Below are 15,926 nucleotides of genomic sequence, written 5' to 3' on the forward strand. Positions count from 1 at the left end.
CGGGGGCTGGGGGCAGCCGTGGGGCGCTGAGGGGGGAGATGAGGCAGGGGGCCGCGGGCGGACACAGCCCAGCTCCCCTCAGCCCGCCGCGGCGCGAGCGCCTCTGTGAGGAAAAGCCGCGCGCCTCCCGCCGCGCCGCTACTCGACGCCCCATTGGAGGAGAGCACGCGCCCGTCTCGCGCTCTCCGCCAATCACGTCTGGGAGGAGGGCGGGATTCTGAGAACTGCTACCGGTCATTGGCTACCGAGCGTTTTTGCCGCCGCGGGGAGGGGAGTGGGGGGCGTTCCCAACGTTCGTCTCCCCTGGTAACGCGGGCGTGACTCGCGCTGTCAATCATGGGCGATGCTTCCGCCTTATTTGGCGCGGGTCCGTATGTCACCGCCCCCGCCGCTCGCTCCTCTTCGTGGGATAGGCGAGCGGCCCTGCCCGTCCTACGCGGCCTTCCCGCCTCCTGCGCGCAGCAGCCAATCAGAGCGCGGGGAGCCGCGGGTTTTATCCGCGAGGCCGCGCCTTCTGCCCCGCCCCTCGCCGCGGATTGGCTCCCGCTTGCGGGGAGGGGGCTGGGGGGGGAAATTACCGGCGTGTCACGTGAGCGGGCGGTCACATGACCGCGGTCGCGAGCGGCATGGCGGTGCCCGGGGCGGCGGCGCTGCTGCTGCTGCTGGGGGAGGTGGCGGCCGCCGCCGCCGCGGGGTGCGGGTACCAGGTGGGACCGCGACCGGGACCGGGGAAAACGGGGGCTGGCGGTACTGGGAGGAGCTGGGAGAGAGAGACTGGGGCAACTGGGGAAACTGGGGGAGTGCGGCTGGGGGTACTGGGAGGAGCTGGGAGAGAGAGACTGGGGCAACTGGGGAAACTGGGGCTGGCAGTACTGGGAGGAGCTGGGGGAGTGCGGCTGGGGGTATTGGGAGGAGCTGGGAGAGAGACTGGGGCCACTGGGGAAACTGGGGCTGGCAGTACTGGGAGGAGCTGGGGGAGTGCAGCTGGGGGTACTGGGAGGAGCTGGGAGAGAGAGACTGGGGCCACTGGGGAAACTGGGGCTGGTAGTACTGGGAGGAACTGGGAGAGAGTGCGGCTGGGGGTACTGGGAGGAGCTGGGAGAGAGAGACTGGGGCCACTGGGGAAACTGGGGCTGGTAGTACTGGGAGGAACTGGGGGGGAGTGCGGCTGGGGGTACTGGGAGGAGCTGGGAGAGAGACTGGGGCCACTGGGGAAACTGGGGCTGGCAGTACTGGGGGGGCTGGGGCTGGGGGAGAACTAGCAGAGAGCGGTTGGGGGTACTGGGGAAACAGGGAGTGGCGGTACTGGGAGGAACTGGGAGAGAGGCTTGGGTTACTGGGGAATCTGCAGTTGGGAGAGACTGGGGATACTGGGAGGGACTGGAGGGAACTGTAACTGGGGAACTCTGAGCAAGAGACTGGGAGGACTGGGAGATACTGAGGACACTGGGAGCATCTGAGGGAAACTGGAAGCGGGGGTACTGGGTGAGACTGGGAGAAATGGGGAAGCTAAAGCTGGGAGAGACTGAGTGAACTGGGAGAAAGTGGTGGGCACTGGGGGGAACTGGGAGAGGTGAGGGCGCTGGGAAACTGGAAGGGGACTGGGGCGGGATTGGGAGAGCTGAGAGAGGCTGGGAGGGCGAGATGGAGGGGAAGAGACTGGGAGAAGCGGGGCGATGCTGGGGGAGGAAGAGGAGGGATGGGGGGGGAAGAGGTGACGGGGGGGATATTGGGGTGACTGGGGAGATACTGGGGAGCCTGGGGGGGGTCTAGGGGCTGGCAAGGAGAAGTCCAAAGTCCGGGGCGGCGCCGTGGCTCGCGGCCGGGCAGTGACCGGTCACATGCTCGAGCCCTTAGGTCTCTCTTCCCCTTTCCCTGCCAACAGAGGACCCAGGTGTCCTGGCCGGCCCCTTCCTTCCTGCCCCCACCCCAGCCCTCCCTGGGCAGAGGGCCCAGGCGTCCTGGCCCCCTATCTTGTCGCGGGGGGGCTGGTTTTGAGCAGCTGTTGGCACCGTTTCACCCACAACCCTGCGGCGTCCAGGCCCGGCTTCCTCCGGAAACGAAGCCGCTGCCGTCGTTCCTCCTCCGCGAGCGCGGTTTAACCCCGCGGACCCGTTTCACCCCTCTTTGACGGGGGGCAGCGAGGGGGTCGTGGGGGGGAACGGGCCGTGGGCACAAGCCCCCCCCGTTAGCTGCCGCAGCCTCCCCTGACGCCTCGCCGCTCCCGCAGTCGTGCCCCGCCACGCACCCCGGCCTGCTCAACGTGCACCTCGTGGCCCACACGCACGACGACGTGGGCTGGCTGAAGACGGTGGAGCAGTACTTCTACGGAGGTGGGTCGTCCCCGCCGCCTCGGGTGGCCTCGGTCCGGCCCCGTGTCGCCGGGGAGGGGGGGCAGTGACGTCCCTCAAGGTCAGCCAGGAGGTGGCGGGGACGGCGGTGACGTCCCTCGAGGCCACCGTGGGGGTGGAGGTGACGCGCGGCAAGGCCAGCGTCGGGGCGCTGGGGACGGCGGTGACGCCTCCAAGGCCGCCGTGGAGGTGGCGGTGGCGCGTGGGGAGGCCGGGGACAAAGCCGGCGGTCGCCAGGGGTAGGGGGACGTGGAGGGGGATGGAGCTTGCCGTGGGGTGGTGCCGGGATCCCGCTGTCCCCACGTCCTCCTTGGGACGGCGTTGTGACCCTCTTCTCTCCCCGAATGGTGCTGAGACCCTCATGACCCCTCTCTGTGTCCCCTGCAGATGTTGCTATGACTCTTGTCCCCCCCATGTCCCCCCAGATGTCTCTTGTGTCCCCCCAGGTGTTGCCATGACCCTATTCCCCCCCCCCGGATGTTGCTGTGACCCCCATGTCCCCCTGGATGTCCCCTGTCCCCCCCCAGATGCTGCTGTGACCCCTGTCTTCCCCATGCCCCCTGATGTCTCCTGTGTCCCCTCCCCAAATGTTGCTGTGACCCACATCCCCCCCGGATGTCCCCCACATCACCCCAGGCGTCACCATGACCCCTTGTCCCCATCCCCTCGGCTGTCACCCTGACCCCGTGTCCCCCCCCCATGCCGTCCCCAGCCCTGAACGAGGTGCAGCACGCGGGGGTGCAGTACATCCTGGACTCGGTGGTGGCCCAGCTGGCTGCCGACCCCGCCAAGCGCTTCGTCTACGCCGAGGTGGCCTTCCTGGCCCGCTGGTGGCGGCAGCAGGACGAGGCCATGCGCCAGCTCGTGCGCCAGCTCGTCGCCCAGGGTACGGGGACGCGGGGGCGCTTGTCCCTGGGATGGGCGAGGGAGGGGCACGTGGGGTGTCCCTGAAGGGGATGAGGGCACTGGGGACACAGGGATGTGGTGGAGAGGACAGAGGGACATGGGGTGCTCCTGGAGGGGACACAGGCATTGGGGACAGACAGGGACGTGGCAGGAGGGACAGCAGGACTTGGGGTGCTCCTGGAGGGGACACAGGCATTGGGGACAGACAGGGACGTGGCAGGAGGGACAGCAGGACATGGGGTGCTCCTGGAGGGGACACAGGCATTGGGGACAGACAGGGACGTGGCAGGAGGGACAGCAGGACTTGGGGTGCTCCTGGAGGGGACACAGGCATTGGGGACAGACAGGGACGTGGCAGGAGGGACAGCAGGACATGGGGTGCTCCTGGAGGGGACACAGGCATTGGGGACAGACAGGGACATGGTGGAGGGACAGCAGGACATGGGGTGCTCCTGGAGGGGACACAGGCATTGGGGACAGACAGGGACATGGTGGAGGGACAGCAGGACATGGGGTGCTCCTGGAGGGGACACAGGCATTGGGGGGGGAGACACAGGGACATGGTAGGGGGACATGGGGTGCCCCAGAGAGGACTGGGGGACACAGGGTGCCCCTATGGGGGCCCAGGGAGGCCCAGGGGACGTGGTGGTGGGTGACTGAGGGGTCCCGGCAGGGTCTGGGGTGCCGCAAAGCCGTTTAGGGGAGCAGGGGGATCGCAGGCCAGGGCGTCACGGGCTCCCCCGCCGCGTCCCCGTCCCCGCAGGGCGCCTGGAGTTCGTGCTGGGCGGCTGGTGCATGAACGACGAGGCGGCCGCCCACTACGGCCCCGTCATCGACCAGCTGGCGCTGGGCCGGCGCTTCCTGCGCCAGACGTTCGGGGCCTGCGGGGCGCCCCGCGTGGCCTGGCAGATCGACCCCTTCGGGCACGCGCGCGAGCAGGCCGCCCTCTTCGCTCAGGTGAGGCGTGGGGGCTCGGCGGTGGCAGGGGGGGACCCCGACGGCCGGGCTGATCCCCCCCCCCTCCCCGTCCCGTCCCGTCCCGTCCTGTCCCGCAGATGGGCTACGACGGGCTCTTTGTGGGGCGCGTGGACCACCAGGACAAGGCGGCGCGGGAGCAGCTCCGCGAGATGGAGCTGCTCTGGAGGGCCAGCGGGAGCCTGGAGCCACCTGCCGCCGACCTCTTCACCGGTGCGACGGGGGCCCTCGGTCGTCCCCCGCCCCGTCCTGTCGGCCCCCTCCTGGGTTTCCCCCATTCCTGGAGTCCTCTCCGTCCCTTTCCGGGGCTGGCACCGTCCCCTGGGTCCCCTCCTGTCCCATCCCTTCCCGAGGGCGACGCGTTCCCGCTGTCCCTTGCTGGGTTCCCTCCTGGGTTTCCCCTGTCCTCACCTTCTGTCCCCAAGGCTGTCCTCATTCTCTGGCTGATCCTAAGCCTGTCCCTAGTCCAACTCTCTTGTCCCCAGTCCTGTCCCAAGGTTGTTCCCTGTCTTTGGAGCTGACTCCAACCCTTATGCCCAAGCCAATTCCCTTGTCCCCAAAGCTGTTCCCCATCCCTATCCCCAACCCTGTCCCCAGGCCTGTTCCCTTGTCCTCATGCTGTTCCCCATCCCTGTCCCCAACCCTGTCCCCAGGCATCCTGCCCAACGTCTACAACCCCCCATCCGGTTTCTGCTGGGACCAGCTCTGCTCTGACCCCCCTGTGGTGGACGGGGACAGTGAGGAGAACAACGTGGACACCATCGTCACCTCCTTCCTGCAGATCGCAGCCAGCCAGGTGAACAGCCCTGGACACCTGGGCCCGTGCCCGGACGCCTGGGCCCTGGGTCCAGGGATGCTGACCAGTGCGTCCCCAGGCCGAGCACTACCGCACCAACCACATCATCATGACGATGGGCTCCGACTTCCAGTACGAGAACGCCAACCTGTGGTTCAAGAACATGGACAAGCTGATCGCCCACGTCAACGCCCGGGTGAGCGGGGTCCCTTGCGTCACCTCCTCGTCCCCTGGGCCACCCCCGGTGCCCCACCTCTGCTCTGTCCCCAACATCTCACCCTATCCCTGTTTTCTCCAGCAAGCTAACGGCAGCCGTGTCCATGTCCTCTACTCCACCCCGTCCTGCTACCTCTGGGAGCTGCACCGGGCCAACCTGTCCTGGTGAGGCCGGGGGTGGAGGGAGAGCCCAAGCATCCGGGGGCCCCTGGGGAGAGGAGCGGGCGGACACGGACACAGCCCGAGTGTCCCACAGGTCCCTGAAGACGGACGACTTCTTCCCCTACGCCGATGGTCCGCACCAGTTCTGGACGGGGTATTTCACCAGCCGACCGGCCTTCAAGCGCTACGAGCGGCTCAGCAACAACTTCCTGCAGGTGGGTCCCGGCCCCATGGCGTGGCCCCGATGCCAGTGGGCCTCTCCTTGACGCTGTCTTCTCCCCCCGGCAGATCTGCAACCAGCTGGAGGCCGTGACGGGGCCGGTGGCGCGGGAAGGGCCCTACGGGCCCGGGGACGGCTCTGTGCTCCGTAAGTCTTGGCACTCGAAGCGCTGGGGGGGCCGCTCCGAGCCTCCCTGACGCCCCTCTGCTCCCTGGCAGGCGAGGCCATGGCCGTGGCCCAGCACCACGACGCCGTGAGCGGGACGGAGAAGCAGCACGTGGCCAATGACTACGCCAAGCAGCTGGCCGCGGGGTGGGAGGCCTGCCAGGTAAGGGGCCAGCGGCCGGTTCGGGGGCAAGACGGGGTTTGGGAGCGCGAGCCGGTGGCTGTGACTGCGACCAGCGTCTGGGGACGAGTCAGTGGCTGTGGCATGAGCCCATGACCCTGATGGTTGCGCGGGGATGAGCTGGTGGCTGCACAACCGTGGCCAGAGGATGGGAGCCGGGGACAAGCCCATGACCGCAGCCATGGTCTGGAGAACGAGCCGCTGGTGGAGGAACGAGCTGATGTCCATGGCCCTTCACCTGCTGACCCCAGCTCCTGCTGGCCTCGTTTGCTGCCCCTCGTTATGGCATGGCTGGGGTGACAGGGCTGCACTGTGACCATCCCTTGCTCTCCGCAGGTCCTCATCGCCAACGCCCTGTCCAGCATCAGCGGCAGCAAGGAGAACTTCATCTTCTGCAACGCCCTCAACGTCAGTGCCTGTCCCCTGACGGAGGTGGCCAGCCGCGTAAGGACCTCGGCGCCGGGGGCTGCGGGGGGAACCGGGGCCAAGGGGTCGTTGGGGCTAACGCAGCGCTGTCTGTCTGTCCACCCAGTTCACCGTGATCCTCTACAACCCCCTGGGCCACCGCGTGTCCTGGCCTGTGCGGCTGCCGGTGAACGGGGCGTCCTACGCGGTGATGGACGCCCAGGGCCAACCCGTGCCCAGCGAGGTGAGCCAAGACCTGTCCCCCGGGCTGCTCCTCGCCCCGCCGTCTCCCTGACGCCTCCCTGCCCGTCCCCAGGTCATCCCCGTCTCCGATTTCACCCGCCAACTGCGGCGGGACCGAGGCAACGCCACGCGGGAGCTCATCTTCCAGGCCTCGGCGCCCGCCGTGGGCTTCAGCACTTTCACGGTCTCCCGGCTGGGCCGCAGGGACCCCCGCGCACGCCTGGGCTGGGCCCCGGTGTCCCCGCAGCCGCGGGAGATCCAGAATGAGGTACAGTCCCCCTGGGGAAGGGCACAGCCCCTGGGATGGTGCGGGGTGAGCTCAGCTCCGAGTCTTTCCCCGTGAGGTGGTGGGTCCCAGAGGCTGGAGCCAGTCCCTTGGGCTTTTGTCAGCATCTCACTGAAACATTGGGGAGAAAAACCGTCAGCGTTGCTCCGCCAGTGGAGCTACGCCTCTGTGGCCCAGTCTAAACCAGTTTGGGAGTAATTGGGGAAGGTGGAAGCACTGGGAAGGGCTTGTCTGAGGGCTGAGTGGGGACGGGGGAGAGATGCTCGACCTAGCGCGGTGTCCTCCCCGCAGCACGTCCGGGTGCTGTTTGACCCCCTCACTGGACACCTCAAGGAGATCCAGAACCTGGACAAGAGCATATCGCTGCCCGTCTTCCAGAGCTTCTACTGGTGGGTGTGACCAGGCCCTGGACGCCTGGGTTCCCAGCCCCGGACGCCTGGGTCCCTGGTGCTAGGGCTCTCCCCCACGGCGTGCGCTCCTCTCGCCCCAGGTACAACGCGAGCACCGGGAACGAGGAGAATTCCCAGGCCTCGGGCGCCTACATCTTCCGGCCCAACAGTTCTGAGCCCTTCCCCGTCTCCGGCTCCAAGCAGGTCCCCACGTACCTAGTGAAGGTGGGTCATGGGGCTGGGGGCTTCCCCGGGGGTGTCCCCAGGGCGGTGGCCCTGACGCCCGCGTGTCCCTCGCAGAACGCCCTGGTGCAGGAGGTCTACCAGAACTTCTCCTCGTGGTGCTCCCAGGTGGTGCGGCTCCACGCGGGGCAGCCCTACGTGGAGCTGGAGTGGACCGTGGGGCCCATCCCCGTGGCGTGAGTTCGGGGAGCCGCTCGGAGCGGCCGGGAGCCGCCCCGGCAGCCCGGCTCACCTCTCGCCACCTCTCAGGGACGGCTGGGGCAAGGAGATCATCAGCCGCTTCGAGACCACGCTGCAGACGGACGCCCGCTTCTACACCGACTCCAACGGGCGGCAGATTGTGGAGCGCAGGTCAGGGGAAGTCCCCAGGTCACGCACGGGGACGGTGTGGGTGTTTGGCACAGCAAGACTTTGTCCCCATCTTGTTCCCCTCCCTGTAGCCGGGCTCTACCTTGTCCCCTAGGCGCAACTACCGTCCCACGTGGAACCTGAGCCAGACAGAGCCGGTCGCGGGGAATTACTACCCTGTGAACAGCCGCATCTACATCAAGGTACTGGCCTTGGGGTGGTAGCAGGGGTACCGTGGGCTGAGCCCAGGGCAGAGCTCATCTCACGCATGGCCCTGTCCTCCTTTCTTTAGGACAAGAAGTTCCAGCTGACGGTGCTGACAGACCGGTCGCAGGGCGGCAGCAGCATCTTCGATGGCTCCCTGGAGCTCATGGTGAGGATGGGACAGTGTGGTGGTCCCCACGCTGGGGACAAACTGGGATTTTAACCATGTCCCCCAACGACTCCAGGTCCATCGGCGGCTCCTGTATGATGACAACCGGGGCGTGGGGGAACCACTGGGGGAGCCCGGAGCCGACAACAAGGGGCTGGTGGTACGCGGCCGCCACCTCGTCCTCCTCGACACGGTGGAGTCGGCGGCCGACCAGCACCGGCTGCTGGCCCAGCAGGAGTTCATGGCACCCTACGTGGTGTTGGCGCCCGGAGGGGGCCCGTCCTACCGCCACGGCCAGCCCAGCCTGCAGCAGGTGACACGGGGAGGGGGACCGTCCCCGGAGACGGGCCAGCGCCTGGTGGCACCTCGCTGATCCTCTCCCCGCAGTTCTCCGCGCTGCGGCGGGAGCTGCCGCCCAACGTCCACCTCCTCACGCTGGCGCCCTGGGACGCCGGCACCGTCCTGCTCCGGCTTGAGCACCAGTTTGAGAAGGGCGAAAGCGCCAACAGCTCCCAGCCCGTCACCCTCGACCTCCTGGTGAGCCTCCACTGGCCGGGATGGATAATTCCCAACCCCACGGGGCTCAGCTTGGCCAAGAGCCCCGCTAGGACCCGTCCCCTACATCCTGCTCTTGTGCTGGTGGGCTCCATCTGCTCCAGGCTGGAGGGGTTGGGGGTGAGATTTGGCCCCAGTCCTCCCAGGTCATGGAGGTTCGGTGAGCCGGAGGCGTGAGCAGGAACGGAAGGAAAGGGTAAGAAGTGGCTGCTGACGTGATTTTTCTCCCTCTCCCAGAACCTCTTCTCGGCTTTCACCATCACCTCACTGCAGGAGATGAACCTGGCGGCCGACCAGCAGCGCGAGGCCGTGACCCGCCTGGTCTGGAACCTGGCCACAGGTACCCGAGGGCCGTGGGGGACGCTGGGGGGAGTCTGCGGTCCCCCCTCACCCCTTCCGCTCTCGTCCCAGGTCCGGTGCGGCCCCGGCCGGCCCCCAGGTTGGACCCCAGGAGCGTCACGCTGCAGCCCATGGAGATCAGGACGTTCCTGGCCGCGGTGCAGCACGCAGAGCCCGGAGCCGGCGCGTGACGGGGACCCTCAGGCTCAACCGGGGAAGCTCTGCGCCACCCTCACAAGTGTATTAATAAACAGGAGACTGATCTGGGCACAGTTTAATCGGAGCAAGAGGCAGCATCGGGGGGGGGAGCCTCTGGCGAGGTGGCCGCGGCCGCCTCCTCGTGCGAGTAGCAGCACTGAGTGCCCAAGGAGCAGGTTCCCTAGGGGCAAAAAGACAAGCGAGGTGAGTATGCCTGGATGAAGCCAGCTCCGCTGCCCCGGAGCCGACCGGGAGCTGTTTCTCCTGCCCCAGAGCCGGCCGGGAGCCTTGCCGCCTCGTCTTCCCTGCCCTGGGGCCGCGCCGGAGCCGTTAGCCATGTCCTGGAGCTGCCCCGTTTCCTGCCCTGGACCCACCTCTTTGAAGCGTTTGCAGGGGAAGTTTTTCAGGCTGGTGCCGTCGTCCGTCCGCTCCGTCCGCTTGTTCTGGTGTCGCTTCCGCTTCTCCTGGAGGGAGGGCGAGATGCCGCCCCTGAGGGGGAGACCGCCATTTGTGGGTGGGTGCCGGAAGCTCAACCGCAGTATGAGAGCCCTGGGAAGCCCCCCCCCCCCCCCAAGCTCCTCTTACCCCACTTTGGCCCTGGCTTTGGGCCCCCAAAAGGCTTCGGGGTTTTCAGGGAAGCGCTTCAAGCCCCGTTTCCGGGAGCTGGGGTTGGCGTCATCGCGGAGGGTGAAGGAGGCCTGGAGGCTGCGGAGGGGCGAGAGGGGGGTCAGGGCGGCATGTGGGGAGCTGCAGGGACCCCCCTGGGCTGCGCAGAGGGGGCTGCGAGGACCCCCCAGCCCCAGGGCTGGCTGTTACATGGGCTCCACGGCGAGGATGCGGGAAGCTGGGCTGGTCTCCGCGAGCCGCTCGCGCTTCACGGGGTGGATTTTGGCCTGTGGGAGAGGGGTTGGGGGGGGCATCAGGTGCAACCCCAGGGATGCCGGGGTCCCTAAGCTGCCCCCTACTTCCTCCTCCTCCTCCTCACCCAGCAGCGCATGATGTCCCAGAGCACGGCAGGCGGCGCATCCGTCTTGACAGCATTCTTGCAGGCGTGGGACAGCGAGACCCGGTAGCCGGCGTGCAGCAGGGCGGACCTGGGGGGGCGCAGAGGGGGCCAGAGCTGCGGGACGGCCGGCTTTTGGGTTGCCCGAGCGGGGTGGGGGGGGGGGGGCAGGAAAGGCAGGGTTTTTGGGTGCCTGGCGGCAGCGGGGGTAACCCTACCTGAACTGCAGCAGGGACGGGGTGTTGCAGTGGATGGTGCCGCTGAGGCTGTCGAGGGTGTAGTAGAGGGGGACGTCGCTGAGCTCCTGCCACCGGCACGGGGGGGGAAGGCCAGAGTGAGCCCCGAATTTGGGGCGCGGACGGGCCAGGCCCTGCCTTGAGCTCAGGAGAGCTGGGGCCACTTCCACCCCCAGGATGCTGGAGCCGGAGCCAGCTCCATCCCTGGGATGTCAGTGCTGTTCCCATCCCGAGGATGCTGCAGCTGTCTCTGTCCCCATCCCCGGGATGCTGGGGTCATTCCTGTCCCTGGGATGCCGGGGCTGTCCCTGTCTCCGTCCCTGGGATGCCAGCTCCAGGATGCCAGAGCTGTCCCTATCCCCACGCTGCCGTCCCTGTCCCCGTACCTCAGTGACCACGCTGAGCACCCCGCGGATGCGCTCCTCGGTCCGGAAGCGCCCGGGGCTGGTCTCCAGCGCCGCCAGCACCCGCTGCACGAAGGCCAGGTCGTGCAGGGACTCTGCCCACATGGGGCCCCCCAGCTGCGGGGAGAGGAGGGGGGGGATCAGCGCTGAGGCCGGGGTGGGGACGGACACGGAGGGGACGCGGAGCGGGGACACGGACCCACCTGGTGCCGCTGCTGGCAGAACTCGCAGGTGGGGCCCACGGGAGGCCCCGTGGCGGCCCCGTACTTGAAGCTGGAAGGGGGAAGCAGGGGGTCAGGGCCACCCGCTGCTGGGGACGCCGCTGACCGACCCCCCCAGCCCCCCACCCCGGGACCCCTGCCGTACCTGGCGCCGTGGCTCGTGGCTTTGCCGAGGCGCTGGAGGTGGTGGGTGCCGCAGCCCACGCAGTGGTACACCAGGGCCTGCTTGCTGCCGGCAGAAGCAAGGGAGCGTCAGGGAGGGCAGCGGGACGTCCCCGCCGTGTCCCCGCGTGTCCCCGCGCCTGACCTGGCCGAGGCTTTGACCTTCGCCTGCCCCGTGAAGACCCGCACGAAGACGCGGACGTAGAAGTCGGCGCTGACCGAGAGCAGGGGCACGATGAACCGCTGGTAGCAGTTGGCCCGGAGGTCCAGGCTGTGCAGGATGATCCGAAGAGCCTGACGGGGAGGGATGAGCGGGACCCGCGCTGGTGTCATGAGCGTGGCGGTCTCAGCCTCTTCACGGGGTGGAGATGGGGGACAAGGAGACCCTGCCCGCCGCTGAGCACTCACCATCTCATGGCAGAACTTGCCCTTGAGGGAGACGGCGCCGTACTTGCTGTAACATGTCTCCGAGCTGTTCCCCGCCATCACGCCCATGTCAGTGCAGGTGACGCAGAGCAGCCCTGGCGAGGAGGAGGAGGAGGAGGGGATCAAGGGGTGCTTCCCAGGGGACCCAGGTGTCCGGGCCATGCCCAAACCATCTGCCGCTCACCGCCTTCGCTCACGGCCTGCACCGCGGCGTCCAGGAAGGGCGCGGGGCTGCCGTAGGGGTCCAGATCGATGACGTCGAAAAGCTCTCTGTCCGCCTTGCTCTGGTACATCAGCATCCTGCGAGGGGGACAGGGGTCCCGGAGCGACGGGGACCCCAAACCGGGGGGCTCAGGGCCACCCTGGGAGGGGGGTAGGGGGACCCGGAGCGACGGGAACCCCAATCCAAGGGGCTCAGAGCCACCCCAGTCCTCGAATCCCACAAAAACCAGTGCCAAATCCCACCCCTGCCCCAGCACAGACTGGGGGGGGGTGGTCCCTGCAGCGCCAGCCCCATCCGAGGCTGAAGCAGGGCGAGGGGAGGCGGCGTTCCCCTCGGACCGCCGCTGGGAGACCCCGGGGGGACACAGGGACCAGTTTGGGCCCCCCAGTAGATGGGGGAAGCCGGAGCAAGGTCACCAGCGGGTGCCGAGGGTGCTTGCGCAGCCCATCGAGGGCAAAGCGGGAGGGTTAATCCCAGCATCCGGCTCCTGGAAGGAAGGATGGAGAGGCCGGATCCGGGAAGCGGCTCCCGACTCACCTGGCGTCGGCCAGGCTGGGGGCCACCAGGTGCCCGACGCCGTTGAAGGCCACATTCCTGCCCATGAGCTGCACCGCCCGAGCCGAGAAGTCGTTGGCCACCACGGCCCGGAGCCCCGGCACCTCCCGGGCGAAGCGGATGGAGCGGAGGCCGGAGGCGGCCAAGCCTTCGAGGACCCGGAGCCCTCCCTGCGGGAAGAGGGAGCGATGGCGATGCCGGGTGGAGCCCTGAGCCATCCCGGGAGCGCAGCTCGGGCTCCCTCTTGCAGCCGGGGAAGGGGCCGCTCCGTGGCTGAAGCTCCCAGATCCCGGGATGAGCCCTGCTCCGGGCTCGGAGCCGCAGCCGGAGACGGCGCGACACGGATCCCCCCGACGCGGGCACCTCGCACACTTCTCCCGGCATCGCCGTCCGCGGAGGCTCGGGGCCGGCGGGTGCCGGCACGGCGTCACCCTCCTCTGGCGCTTCGGGAACGTCCGTGTCCGTCTTCTCCTCCCCGGGAAGGACGACTGGAAGAGAAGGGGGAGGCGGGTGGCGGGAGCGGATCCGGGGTGGCTGCAGAGCCGCCGGGGAGCGGAGCAGCCCTGGGGCGGGACGGCTCCCGCCGGAGCCACAGCCGCCTTCCCACTCCCGGCCGGGAACGGGGGCCGCGGGAACCTACCCCGGATCCCCTTCGGCAGCAGCTGGAGCCGCGCGAACTCCGTCATGACGGCGCAGCTGGGCGAGAGGAGGCGTGAGCCGCACCAGTGTCACCCAGAGCCCCCCCCAGCCGCACCAGTATAGCCCAGTACACCCCATGGCCGTACCAGCGTAACCCAGTGACCTCCCGGCCACACCAGTATGGCCCAGAGCCCCCTGCGGCTGCACCAGTGTAACCCAGAGCCCCCCATGGCCGTACCAGTGTAACCCAGTGACCTCCCGGCCACACCAGTACGGCCCAGAGCCCCCTGCGGCTGCACCAGTGTAACCCAGAGCCCCCCATGGCCGTACCAGTGTAACCCAGTGATCTCCCGGCCACACCAGTATGGCCCAGAGCCCCCTGCGGCTGCACCAGTGTAACCCAGAGCCCCCCACCTCTGCACCAGTCCACACCAATACCCCCCCTGGCTGCACCAGTCTACCCCAGTGCCCCCGCCAGGGCTGCACCAGTATACCTCAGAGCCCCCTGCGGCTGCACCAGTCCACACCAATGCCCCCCTGTGGCTGCACCAGTCCACCCCAGCGCCCCCCGCGGCCGCACCAGTCCACCCCAGCGCCCCACTCACGTCAGGTCCCGGTTGAACTCCTGCACGGGGTTGTAAAACACCTCGTTGGCGCTGGGGAAGATGATCCTGGCTTTGCCCTCCGCGATGAGCGTCTCGCCGGCCCCGGGGGGGGTCGCGGCAGTGGCCAAGGGAGGGGGCCGCCCCGGGCCAGAGCCGTTAGGGGACCCCCCGTCCATGGCGGCGGCAGCAAGCCGGCGGAGGAGCCGGAACGGGGCGGCCGCGGTGGCTTTCCGGAGGGCGTCGCAGGCGGCAGCTGGTGGAGAAGAGGGTGACGGAAGTCTGTGCGGGAGATGGGGGGAGGGTGAAGCTGCTCCCCCCCCCCCACCAAAATGGGACCAAGTGGGGGTATGTGGGTGGGGACAAGCCATCCCCCTGCCCTGCGGATGGGGGAGTCGGGGGGGGACAGAGTGCCACCCCCAAAAGTGGAGAAGGGGGGAGGCTCGGGGGGGCAGGAGAGGGTAGGGTGCCCCCCCAAAAGGGACTGGGGTGGGGCCAGAGCCCCCCCCACCCAAAAGAGGACAGGGGGGAGGCTGGGGGGATGGGGAAAGGGACAGGGTGCCCCCCCAAAAGGACTGAGTGGGGGCCAGACACCCCCCCCAAATGGGATCAAGGGTTGGGGGGGGGGGAACCCAGGGCAGCGCGGAGGGTTCGGGCCATCCCACCCCCAACACGTGGCGGAGGCACCGGCCCGGGGGTCCCTGTATCCCGCCCCCTCCCAGAGCTCCGCCCTCCTCACCCAGCAGGCCACGCCCACTCGTTTTCCCCACCCCCCCGGTTTCCCCCCCACCCCCCCGCCTCACCCGACCGGGCCACGCCGCGCATCCTCCGCGCCGCCGCTCACATGGGCGCCGCCATGTTGCGGCGGGTGGGCCGCGGTCAGGTGACCGGCGGAGGAGGTGGGGGGAAGGGGGGGAGGCGCGGCGGACGGCGCGCCGCAAGGGTCAGAAAGGTTCCGAACGCGGCCGGGAGAGCGGTGTCCACCCTGAGAGGGGGCCGCGGCGGGGGAGGGGGGGGGAGCCCCCACGGGTGGGAACCCCCGTGGGTGGGGGGAGCCCCCAGCCCCCACGCCTAAAAAGGAGCTGCCTGTTTTGGGTGGAAACCCCGCGGCTGCTCGGCGTGAGCTGAGGCCTTGTGCTGTTGTGACACATGGACATAGCCCCCCCCTCCCCCCCCCCGAATCTGGCCCCCCGGGGACGGAGATCCCAGGGGGGCCGGGATCGACTCCAACGGGAGCCCGGCCCGATCCCGCCTGAGGGTCGATCCCGGGCGGATCCCCGTGACCCCCCGTGGCCCCATGGCCGTGTGTCCCCCTGTCCCCCTCCTCCCCCCATGTCCCCCACGTCCCCCCGTGTCCCCATGGCCATGTCCCCCCATGTCCCTGTGTCCCCCTATCCCCCCCATGCCCCCCATACCCCCCATGTCCTCATGGCTGTGTGTCCCCATGTCCCCCCCCTGTCCCCATGGTCATTTGTCCCCATGTCCCCCATGTCTCCCATGGCCATATGTCCCCCTGTCCCCACCATGTCCCCCCATGTCTCCCATGGCCGTGTGTCCTCCTGTCCCTCCCATGTCCCCCCGTGTCCCCATGGCCATGTGTCCCCCTGTCTCCCCATGTCCCCCCGTGTCCCCCTGTGTCCCCATGTCCGTGTCCCCACCGTCCCCCCGTGTCCCCCCATGTCTCCCATGGCCGTGTGTCCCCCTATCCCCCCGTGTCCCCACGGCCATGTGTCCTCATGTCTCCATGTCTCCCATGGCCATGTGTCCTTATGTCCCCCCATGTCCCCTCGTGTCCCCATGGCCATGTGTCCTTATGTCCCCCCGTGTCCCCCATGTCTCCCATGGCCCTGTCCCCCCCGTATCCCCCCGTGTCCCCATGGCCATGTGTCCTCATGTCCCCCATGTCTCCCATGGCCATGTGTCCTTATGTCCCCCCGTGTCCCCCATGTCTCCCATGGCCATGTGTCCTTATGTCCCCCCGTGTCCCCTCGTGTCCCCATGGCCGTGTGTCCCCCTGTCCCCCCGTGTCCCCTCGTGTCCCCTCATGTCCCCCCGTGTCCCCCATGTCCCCTCATGTCCCCTCGTGTCCCCACATCCCCCCGTG

The 15,926-nt window shown here is 68.6% G+C and overlaps 2 protein-coding genes across 7 annotated transcripts; one reads left to right on the forward strand and one right to left on the reverse strand.

The window, feature by feature from the left end:
* The first annotated feature begins 564 nt into the window (after positions 1 to 564).
* On the forward strand, positions 565 to 9,431 carry MAN2B1 (mannosidase alpha class 2B member 1). Its single transcript, XM_068922935.1, has 24 exons — positions 565 to 707; positions 2,231 to 2,333; positions 3,064 to 3,237; positions 4,021 to 4,214; positions 4,313 to 4,445; positions 4,886 to 5,028; positions 5,108 to 5,224; positions 5,327 to 5,409; positions 5,501 to 5,621; positions 5,695 to 5,773; positions 5,845 to 5,954; positions 6,309 to 6,416; positions 6,505 to 6,621; positions 6,694 to 6,888; positions 7,198 to 7,295; positions 7,397 to 7,520; positions 7,596 to 7,714; positions 7,788 to 7,889; positions 8,002 to 8,089; positions 8,179 to 8,259; positions 8,336 to 8,572; positions 8,647 to 8,796; positions 9,052 to 9,154; positions 9,226 to 9,431. Exons 1-24 carry the CDS (start codon positions 606 to 608, stop codon positions 9,342 to 9,344), a joined length of 3,000 nt encoding a protein of 999 aa, XP_068779036.1. The 5' UTR covers positions 565 to 605; the 3' UTR covers positions 9,345 to 9,431.
* TRMT1 (tRNA methyltransferase 1) lies at positions 9,413 to 14,729 on the reverse strand. 6 transcript variants are annotated; one of them, XM_068922937.1, is made up of 17 exons: positions 14,626 to 14,729; positions 13,826 to 14,078; positions 13,222 to 13,277; positions 12,945 to 13,069; positions 12,564 to 12,751; positions 11,988 to 12,103; positions 11,786 to 11,898; positions 11,523 to 11,671; positions 11,361 to 11,444; positions 11,198 to 11,267; positions 10,977 to 11,111; positions 10,573 to 10,658; positions 10,337 to 10,445; positions 10,168 to 10,244; positions 9,937 to 10,056; positions 9,726 to 9,840; positions 9,413 to 9,532 (listed from the first exon to the last, which is right to left on the reverse strand). In XM_068922937.1, exons 1-17 carry the CDS (start codon positions 14,645 to 14,647, stop codon positions 9,428 to 9,430), a joined length of 1,923 nt encoding a protein of 640 aa, XP_068779038.1. In that variant the 5' UTR covers positions 14,648 to 14,729; the 3' UTR covers positions 9,413 to 9,427. The 6 variants fall into 6 exon arrangements, with proteins under 6 accessions (XP_068779038.1, XP_068779037.1, XP_068779039.1 ...); XM_068922936.1 differs by having other exon boundaries at positions 13,826 to 14,104; positions 14,631 to 14,702; XM_068922938.1 differs by having other exon boundaries at positions 13,826 to 14,104; positions 14,626 to 14,702.
* Between the last annotated feature and the right edge of the window lie 1,197 nt (positions 14,730 to 15,926).

Source organism: Struthio camelus, chromosome 31 (assembly GCF_040807025.1).
Source record: "Struthio camelus isolate bStrCam1 chromosome 31, bStrCam1.hap1, whole genome shotgun sequence".
Taxonomy (NCBI): Eukaryota; Metazoa; Chordata; class Aves; order Struthioniformes; family Struthionidae; genus Struthio; species Struthio camelus.

What these genes read in the sequence shown, in the direction of transcription:
- MAN2B1 (XM_068922935.1), top strand. Translation starts at nt 606, where the DNA reads ATGACCGCGGTCGCGAGCGGCATGGCGGTGCCCGGGGCGGCGGCGCTG. An exon ending in GGAGCAGTACTTCTACGGAG is followed by an intron (nt 2,334 to 3,063) that starts GTGGGTCGTCCC and finishes TGCCGTCCCCAG; the next exon opens with CCCTGAACGAGGTGCAGCAC. An exon ending in TGCCGCCGACCTCTTCACCG is followed by an intron (nt 4,446 to 4,885) that starts GTGCGACGGGGG and finishes CCCTGTCCCCAG; the next exon opens with GCATCCTGCCCAACGTCTAC.
- TRMT1 (XM_068922936.1), bottom strand. An exon ending in TCTGCCAGCAGCGGCACCAG is followed by an intron (nt 11,112 to 11,197) that starts GTGGGTCCGTGT and finishes CTCTCCCCGCAG; the next exon opens with CTGGGGGGCCCCATGTGGGC. An exon ending in CCGTCCCTGCTGCAGTTCAG is followed by an intron (nt 10,446 to 10,572) that starts GTAGGGTTACCC and finishes GCGCCCCCCCAG; the next exon opens with GTCCGCCCTGCTGCACGCCG.